The sequence below is a fragment of the Semicossyphus pulcher genome, unplaced genomic scaffold, assembly GCF_022749685.1.
Source record: "Semicossyphus pulcher isolate SPU_LCO1_2020_fin unplaced genomic scaffold, fSemPul1.0.p SCAF_52, whole genome shotgun sequence".
Classification (NCBI taxonomy): Eukaryota; Metazoa; Chordata; class Actinopteri; order Labriformes; family Labridae; genus Semicossyphus; species Semicossyphus pulcher.
In genome coordinates, this window is record NW_027211729.1 from 105,224 (window position 1) to 115,000 (window position 9,777).

A 9,777-nucleotide genomic window follows, 5' to 3' on the forward strand; every position below is an offset into this window, starting at 1 on the left:
ACATGCTGTGTACATGTTGTGTGCATGTTGTTTGCATGTTGTGTACATGCTGTGTGCATGTTGTGTACATGTTGTGTGCATGTTGTGTACATGTTGTGTGCATGTTGTGTACATGTTGTGTACATGTTGTGTACATGTTGTGTACATGTTGTGTGCATGCTGTTTGCATGTAGTGTGCATGTTGTGTGCATGTTGTTTGCATGTAGTGTACATGTGTGCATGTTGTGTGCATGTTGTGTGCATGCTGTGTGCATGTTGTGTGCATGTTGTGTGCATGTTGTGTGCATGTTGTGTACATGCTGTGTGCATGTTGTGTACATGTTGTGTACATGTTGTGTACATGTTGTGTGCATGCTGTTTGCATGTAGTGTGCATGTTGTGTGCATGTTGTTTGCATGTAGTGTACATGTGTGCATGTTGTGTGCATGTTGTGTGCATGCTGTGTGCATGTTGTGTGCATGTTGTGTGCATGTTGTGTACCGTGATATCATCGTGAGTTGTGTTCTGACTCTGCACTGTGTTGATCTTTTAGTCCTCGTCAGTTGAAAGAGTTGTCGTGTGTTCTTTAAACTCACATTCCTCTAATTCAATGTTTTAATGCCATTTCTCACCTGCAGTACCTGCATTCAGAGAACCGTAAAGCTGTATCGTCAGATCGTCTCGACACAAAGGTTTTTATACTTTAGAAACGTCCTGTGACTGTCACGTCATCATTGACCTGACAGGAGTTGATGTTTCGTGCGGCTGACACAGTTAATGTGGTATCAGCGTACATTTGATCTTTAGTGTGTCATGACATGTGACGTCAGACAGTCTAATAATTACCCTATGTTATATTTCACCTTTAGGAGACAGTTTAAAGCTAACTGAGTTCACAAGACGTCTGTATCCTGACAGAGAGCAGCTTTGTTTTTCTCCCAGGTGTCAGGTGAGCCCAGCCCGGAGGTAACACCTCTCTCTCTCTCTCTCTCTTCATCATCTGCTTCTTATCTTAGCTGCTGCTGTTTTATAATCAATAACACCTAAAATAACTCACTCTCAAGACTCAAGTGGTCTGTTCTGACTGATCAGAGATCCTTTGTTAGAGACAGAGGAGTCACGAGTTACTGTATTTACAGGAGTGTGTTTAGGTTAGACTGAAACAATGTCTGTGTTGTACAATAATGTCCTGTTAAAACTCCATACATGGAACAATGTATGTATGTATGTCAGATATTTAGAGACCAAAGAATCTTTAAATCAAAAAATAACAAAGTAAGAGGACAGTTATTTTGCTGGCCTCAGTAAGTTGAGCTGATGGTGTTAATGTTGGTGCATCAGGACCTTCAGCTGCTGACAGACGAGCTGTGACAGTCGGCGGCTCCATGGAGTTTATTTCAGCTGGAAACCTGCAGATAAAAACCTCCCTCTTCTATTAAATCAGAAACACGATACGAGAGGCTTTAAAACTTTCCGGCTCTTTAGAGAGACCGTAAATTTCCTTCTGTGCTGGTTCATAAATTCAAATCAGCAGAAGCCCTCGTGATAAACACTCAGAGTGCTTCTCCATGTGTCCTGGCCCCGACGAGTCCGCTGGATCAGAGCTGTTAAATCTCATGTTCAAATATTTAAACAGAACAAACTGTTGATCGGCCTGGAGGAGAGACAGCTTCTACAGAGCTCACAGACCACTGATGGGGAACAATCATTAATACACCCTCGCCCCGTTATCACATGTTATCTCCATCGTCTCTGATGGATCGTCTGATACAAAGATCTGATCTGTGATGAGGGGGAGGAGACATGCTCATCTCTCCCTCAGGACTCTGACCTTATATTAGATTCAGCTCCTCTGTGGAAATGTGATTAAAAACATTTAGCTCTTTAAGTCTATCAGAGACACACCCTGTGAGTGGTTAAAGGCCTGTCACCTGACAGGAGCACAACCACACCCCCCCACCCCCCCACCCCCTACCCCCTCTTACCGCCCAGGTTTTGCTGAGTCTGAAGATGGGAGCGCTCTGCAGGGCTGACACCACCGACACCAGGGAGTGAAGGTTGTTCAACTCCAACAGTTTCTGAGGACAAACACACACACACACAGTACAGAGTTAACACACAGACACAAAACTGTCCGTGCCTTTAGAGACAGAAAAAGTTTAAAAGTTATTGTTCGATAATATTCCAATGATAAAAACGAGCTGTTAAACATCAAAAAGAAGGAAGACAATGAGCCAGTGATGTTCAACGTGAGGACGTGACGCAGCATCAGGCAGGAAGTGAACCAGTCAGTCTCTTCACATGTTGATTAAAGCTCATTGATTTTCTGATTCTGATTCTTCGTTTGGCTTCAAGGTCCGAAACAGTGGAGGTTAGTGACAGCCCTGTTACAGTTGCTGATCCTGTGGAGCGTGGAGGAGAGTCGGATCAGGTTCCAGATAGGAGCTACTGAGCATGTGCTGCCATCACCCCAGAGCCTGAAGGGTTGGGCAGAGGGGGACCCATGGAGCCCACTGTGTTCAGAGACACTGAGGCACATTCAGTCAGGTTGTAAGAGTAGTCTGACACAAGGTCGGTACACATCATAACCAGGCTGTGAGGGGGAGGAAGGTAGAGGAGGTAGGTGTTAGGTGGTGTAGGTGCTGAGCCTGATCTTCGTATCTGTGTTTAACTTAAAAAGGTCACTTTCATTGTTGAACAGCTGTTGTTAGCATCTGTGTTATTATATTCAGTTAGCTACGAAACACGGTCTGAAACGTGGTGACGCCTCGGTCCTGATTAAACTATTAAAGCGATCTTTAATCTCTGCGTACAGGTCAGGACCTCCTGTGAGTCTGTTTCCTCTCTTTACACATATCACAGCAGAGACACACGCTGCACACACAGCTACAGGCTGACTGAAGACCAGGAGGCTCTGTCACGTGTCGTCTCCTCCCACAGACCTCTGGGACTACACTCCTTCATCTCCCTCATCCGCCACAGGAGGAGGAGCAGCATCAGTCTGGTTCCTCCATCAGGCTCACACAAAGAGATGAACCTCAGAGCTGCTCCTGCTGCTCACACACACACCCTCTGTCTGCTCCTCAGAGCTCCTGCTGCTCCTCATAGCTCCTGCTGCTCCTGCTGCTCCTCTCTTCATTAGCTCCTGTGGTGAGTGTGTTTTACGAGCTGCTGGCTGAGACCCACAGTCAGCCTGTAACAGCTGCTCTGATCTGTGTCTGTTTCACTGAAACACTCACACCACACTGAGCGTTCTCACTGTTACCATGGCGATGATTAACAGCAGCTGTTTGTCCTCTGACAGCATGTTTCAGATTATCAGTCTCAGAGCGCTTCATCAACACATTAACACTCTGTTAGAGCCTCACGGAGGTTCAATAAACCGCATCCCAATAGGTCAATAAAGTAATCAATACTCTTTTAGTAACAACTCACCTTTGCTATTTTAACAAAGTGACCCAGGATCTCCGCTCGGATCTTCAGCGTCTGAGCCGTTAAGATTTCTCTCACCAGCCAGAAGCTCACCTGAAACACACACATGCACACACACACACGCGCACACACACACACACACACACTTCAGTCACTGGTAGGGGACATTAAAACAGACCTCATAAAAGAAGTGGATGTGGTCGTCTTCCGTCGTTGGGAATGCATTGGGAATGTATTGACGATGTATTGACAATGTATTGATAATATATTGATAATGTATTGACGAAGTATTGACAAAGTATTGACGATGTATTAACGATGTATTCACGAAGTATTGACGAAGTATTGACGAAGTATTGACGATGTATTGATAATGTATTGACGATCTATTGATAATGTATTGATAATGTATTGATAATGTATTGACGAAGTATTGATAATGTATTGAAAATGTATTGATAATGTATTGACGATGTATTGACAATGTATTGATAATGTATTGACGAAGTATTGACGATGTATTGACGATGTATTCACGAAGTATTGACGAAGTATTGACGATGTATTGATGATGTATTGACGACGTATTGACGAAGTATTGATGATGTATTGATGATGTATTGACGATGTATTGATAATGTATTGACGAAGTATTGACAATGTACTGATAATGTATTGACGAAGTATTGACGATGTATTGATAATGTATTGACGAAGTATTGCCATTGTTTATAATGTATTGACGAAGTATTGACGAAGTATTGACGAAGTATTGACGATGTATTGATAACGTATTGATAATGTATTGAAGATGTATTGATAATGTATTGATAATGTATTGACGAAGTATTGACGAAGTATTGATAATGTATTGAAGATGTATTGATAATGTATTGACGAAGTATTGACGATGTATTGACGATGTATTGACAATGCATTGACAAAGTATCGACGATGTATTGACGATGTATTGATAATGTATTGATAATGTATTGATAATGTATTGACGAAGTATTGATAATGTATTGAAGATGTATTGATAATGTATTGATAATGTATTGACGATGTATTGAAGATGTATTGATAATGTATTGACGAAGTATTGACAAAGTATTGACGATGTATTGAAGATGTTTTGATAATGTATTGACGAAGTATTGACAAAGTATTGACGAAGTATTGATAATGTATTGATAATGTATTGAAGATTTATTGATAATGTATTGACAAAGTATTGACGAAGTATTGACAAAGTATTGACGAAGTATTGATAATGTATTGATAATGTATTGAAGATTTATTGATAATGTATTGACGAAGTATTGACGAAGTATTGATAATGTATTGAAGATGTATTGATAATGTATTGACGAAGTATTGACGAAGTATTGACGATGTATTGACGATGTATTGACAATGCATTGACAAAGTATTGACAATGCATTGACAAAGTATTGACGATGTATTGATAATGTATTGATAATGTATTGACGAAGTATTGATAATGTATTGAAGATGTATTGATAATGTATTGATAATGTATTGACGATGTATTGAAGATGTATTGATAATGTATTGACGAAGTATTGACAAAGTATTGACGATGTATTGAAGATGTTTTGATAATGTATTGACGATGTATTGACGATATATTGACGAAGTATTGATAATGTATTGACGAAGTATTGACAAAGTATTGACGAAGTATTGACAAAGTATTGACGATGTATTGATGTTTTGATAATGTATTGACGAAGTATTGACAAAGTATTGACGAAGTATTGATAATGTATTGAAGATTTATTGATAATGTATTGACGAAGTATTGACGAAGTATTGACGAAGTATTGATAATGTATTGAAGATGTATTGATAATGTATTGACGAAGTATTGACGATGTATTGACGATGTATTGACAATGCATTGACAAAGTATTGACAATGCATTGACAAAGTATTGACGATGTATTGATAATGTATTGATAATGTATTGATAATGTATTGACGAAGTATTGATAATGTATTGAAGATGTATTGATAATGTATTGATAATGTATTGACGATGTATTGAAGATGTATTGATAATGTATTGACGAAGTATTGACAAAGTATTGACGATGTATTGAAGATGTTTTGATAATGTATTGACGATGTATTGACGATATATTGACGAAGTATTGATAATGTATTGATAATGTATTGACGAAGTATTGACGAAGTATTGACGATGTATTGACGATGTATTGACAATATTAAAGGGAGAAATTGATAGTTGACGGGATCCGTGTCCATTACGATGTGAGAGGACTGCAGAGCTTTAAGACAGGGCGTGGTTTAACACAGCGGATGTGTTTCAGACTCAAACTCTAACCTGTTTTATTAAAGTAAAAAAAAAACTGAAATAACTCGTTTTCAGTTTTTAAGAGAAATGATCGGATGATGAAATATCTGCTGGCCAGTCGTACCTGGTTGAACCTGCGCGTGAAGGCGACCACGTTTGGAGCCAGACTGTGCTTCTCTTTGCCGTTCCATCCGCAGCTGGCCAGCTCCTGAACGCCACACAAACACATCAAACAGCAGGGTCAGTGACAGATCCAACGACAAGCTTCCCCTCAGCAGCTCGGAGGCTGAGAGGCACCGTGTTCTGTCTGCCCGTTTCAGTAAGAGAAGGTGGAATCATGATTACACTGCAGGACAGACAGTCAGCTGGGACCAGCTCTGCAGAGAACCACTGACATAAGGTAATACACCTGTCTGTGTGTGTGTGTGTGTGTGTGTGTGTGCGCCTCACCTCTGGCTGTATGGCTTTAAACACTGGAGCATCCATCAGAGTGATCTGACTCTGAAATGAAAGAAATAAATACACTTTATCTTTAATATATGTGTATGTATGTGTGTGTGTGTGTGTGTGTGTGTGTGTGTGTGTGTGTGTGCGTGCGTGTGTGTGCGATCCGTTCATGATGATAAATGAATAACTGTCAGATCAGAGCACATTCACACTACAGTCTGTTTATCTTAATAACTGTATCAGTCATCGAGACGTTTCTCCTCTTGTATCAACACCAGGTTTGATGTCAGCTGTGGTGCGAGGTGTAACAGTGTTCTGTGCTCATTCAGGTGAGCTCTGCTCCATCAGGTGTCCTGCTGCAGACACTGTGTGACTTTTGAACTCACAGCGAACTCCTCCGGCGTCACCTTCAGGACATCGAAGATGACGGCGTCGTAGCTCTTAGCGTAGTCCACACACGGTCCATCCAGAGAGTCAGAGCTGCTGCTGGCCTGAACACACGAACACACACACACACGAACACACACACGAACACACACACACACACACACACACACACACACACAAAATAAGTATGTTGCTCTTTATGGTAAATGGACTGTACTTATACAGCGCTTCTCTAGTCTTTGCGACCACTCAAAGCTGCTTTTACACTACATATCACATTCACACGTTCACACACTGATGGCAGAGGCTGCTACGTAAAGTGCCCAACTGTCAATCAGATATCACATTCATACCCGTTGGCTATGACACCAGGAGCAATTAGGGGTTCAGTGTGTTGCCCAAGGACACTTCGACATGTAGCCTGAGGAGCTGGGGATCAAACCTCCGACCTTCCGATTGAAAGACGACCGACTCTACCACTGAGCCACAGCCGCCCCATATATACGTTTATGAACGTCATGCATTGGAGTATCATGTTTCTGAGCCTGCTAAGCCTGAGTCACGCTCTCTTGGCGTTTGTTCTTCAGTCCACGGTCTAACAGCCGCAGCTCGACGGGCCCATATGATGTTTCCATAACGTGTGCCTGACCTCAGCACACACACACGATGAACATGGTTCCCTGTCAGGTACTCACTCTATGGAGGGATGTGTTGATGTGTAAGTCGCCGAGAATGATTTATTGTTGTGAGTGTTTCTTGCATTAATCCTCTGACCTGCTGTCTCTCCTCTCTGTCAGGACACTGATGAACTTTGAAGACGTCCTGATGGAAAAACTGAGCCACATGTTTAAAGATCAATAACTAATCAATGAATCCAGGATACAAAATAAAGTGATGTTTAGCTGCAGCCCAGGCCGGTCTCTGTTCTCTTTGTTGTGTGTGCACATGCTTCTAGTGATACGTTACAACATATGGCAGCCTGTTGTCTCACAGTGACACAGACAGGCGGAGGTTTGATGTTAAAACACACTCGTGTGCCAACAAAGGCAGAGCAGAGGATGACGCTGGCTGGTGAACGAGATGAAAACATCACAGGACAGAAAGTTAGAATGACGAGTCGACACAGATGTGCGTCCTCGAGCGAACACATGATGTCGTTTAAAGAGAGAGACTGAATTCAAACTGAAACTTTGTTTATAACAAATTCAAACGTGGGTTTACCGCAGCAACACACCTTCAAAATAAAAGCCCCTTACTTAATGTGATTCTCAGAGTTATTGTAATGAGTCAGAAGTAGAAACAGGTGCTGTGTTCAGGGCATGTTAGCATTCTGAGTGATGACACAGATGTTTCCTGTTTATTCACACTGGATTCAGTCTGCTCCTCTCGGGGTAACAACAATCAGCTCTGGCATTTTAATCAAAGACAACACACAGAGACTTTAAATAAAAAGAGCTGACCTCCTTAAATCACTGATCGACACACCGTTTGTTCTTTGTTTGGTTTCCTCTCATTGTGTTTCTGTTGTTTTAAAAACGTTAAGTGCCTTTGAGCCTCATGAAAAGTGCTATACAAATAAAATGTATTATATTATTATTAATAACAACATGTTTACGAGAAGACACGAGCTCGAGTCGTTTTTACATCCAACAGGCGACGTGCTGCTCGGCTTGATTTAAAGGATGAAACAGGAGGAAGAGTCGGACTCATTTAAAACACGTAAACTACAGCGGACACAGACGAACCCTGCAGGACTGTTCTCACCATACACTGTATATATAAGTGTACGCTCAGTCAGTTCTCACCATAGACTGTATATATAAGTGTACGCTCAGTCAGTTCTCACCATAGACTGTATATATAAGTGTACGCTCAGTCAGTTCTCACCATAGACTGTATATATAAGTGTACGCTCAGTCAGTTCTCACCATACACTGTATATATAAGTGTACGCTCAGTCAGTGGGGGTTACCTCTGAGGTGATGGAGTTGATGCTGGTGCCATCCGAGAGTCCGTTCCTGCGGTACATGCTCACAGAGGGACCGGAGGGATGCACAGGCGGGGGCGACAGAGGCCTTCAGGGGGGGGGCACACATAACCTCTCATCCATGCCTGCAGACAGACGACACACAGACACACACAGTCTTTAACCTCTTTAACACTTCAGATTACCCTCTGTACCTTTGTACAGCAGGTTTCACAGCAGGGCTGCACAGTTAATCATACTGTCATCGTCATGGTGATGTGAGCATGCTCAGTAAGGACATCAAATAATCAAATAAAAACACTTGACGACGATCAGACGGAGCTCCGGCTCACTGTCAGCCCCCTCAGATGAGCTGGTGTCACTATGATGGTGACTGAGAGCTCCTATTTCACAGCAGGAGACTCCTGATGACAGCTCAGTGTACTGAACAGTAATGCACACATGTGACCACCAGAGGGCAGCAGGCACCAACATTAACCCTCAGCTGCTATGGAGGTTTCTCACGCAAAAGTGAATCAAGGCTGTCACTATGCATCACAATAAAGACTCAATGTCCCACAATGCACTGTGCACATCATTATTTCCATATTATTGATACATTATTAGTTCAGCTTTTTAAAATAAATAAAACAAAGTAACATCAGTATTTATACTTTCTGAGCTGCTTTTAATGGACAGTCATTACCCATGATGCATTGCAGGAGAAAAATACTGAAGAAATGGAAAAATCTTCATCATTAATCGTACAAGAGCAGAAAAGAAGCACAGATGATTATTTTATATGCAAACAGTGTCATTAGAAGAGCAGTGAACACTGAGTGCAGCTCATCATGTATGTAAGTATGTAACTGGGACAGAGTCATCTGCACACACTCACCTCCCTCTGTTCAGCATTAATACACATCACACTGCAGTGTTTGCATCACCTATACCTGAGTACGAGCCAACAACCTGTTAATCTGAGGTCAAAGGTTAAATATCAGTGTGTTATCTCTGTTCTTGTAAAGTCTTGTTCAGAGCTGATACATTAGCTAAGCTGCCAAATATGAGCTAATATTTGATTATCACGTTTGTTACAAGCGTTTGCTCGACTAAGAGCGTATTCACACTTCCACGTGCTCTGATTCACACTGGCAGGAGTGAACATAGGGATCACACCTGTGTAAAGAGAATTTATTTAACTGGATGGAAACAACACGCTCAC

General features: G+C 41.7%; 1 protein-coding gene across 1 annotated transcript in view; it reads right to left on the reverse strand.

The window, feature by feature from the left end:
- Positions 1–9,777, reverse strand: part of LOC138609594 (ras-specific guanine nucleotide-releasing factor RalGPS1-like) — a 64,813-nt gene that overhangs the window by 46,732 nt on the left and 8,304 nt on the right. The window contains exons 2-7 of the mRNA XM_069682200.1: positions 8,559–8,698; positions 6,586–6,690; positions 6,203–6,253; positions 5,877–5,960; positions 3,415–3,504; positions 1,965–2,057 (exon numbers count right to left, since the gene is read on the reverse strand). Coding sequence (XP_069538301.1) covers positions 1,965–2,057; positions 3,415–3,504; positions 5,877–5,960; positions 6,203–6,253; positions 6,586–6,690; positions 8,559–8,615 — 480 coding nt within the window. The 5' untranslated portion in view covers positions 8,616–8,698. The remainder of the gene's footprint in view (positions 1–1,964; positions 2,058–3,414; positions 3,505–5,876; positions 5,961–6,202; positions 6,254–6,585; positions 6,691–8,558; positions 8,699–9,777) is intronic.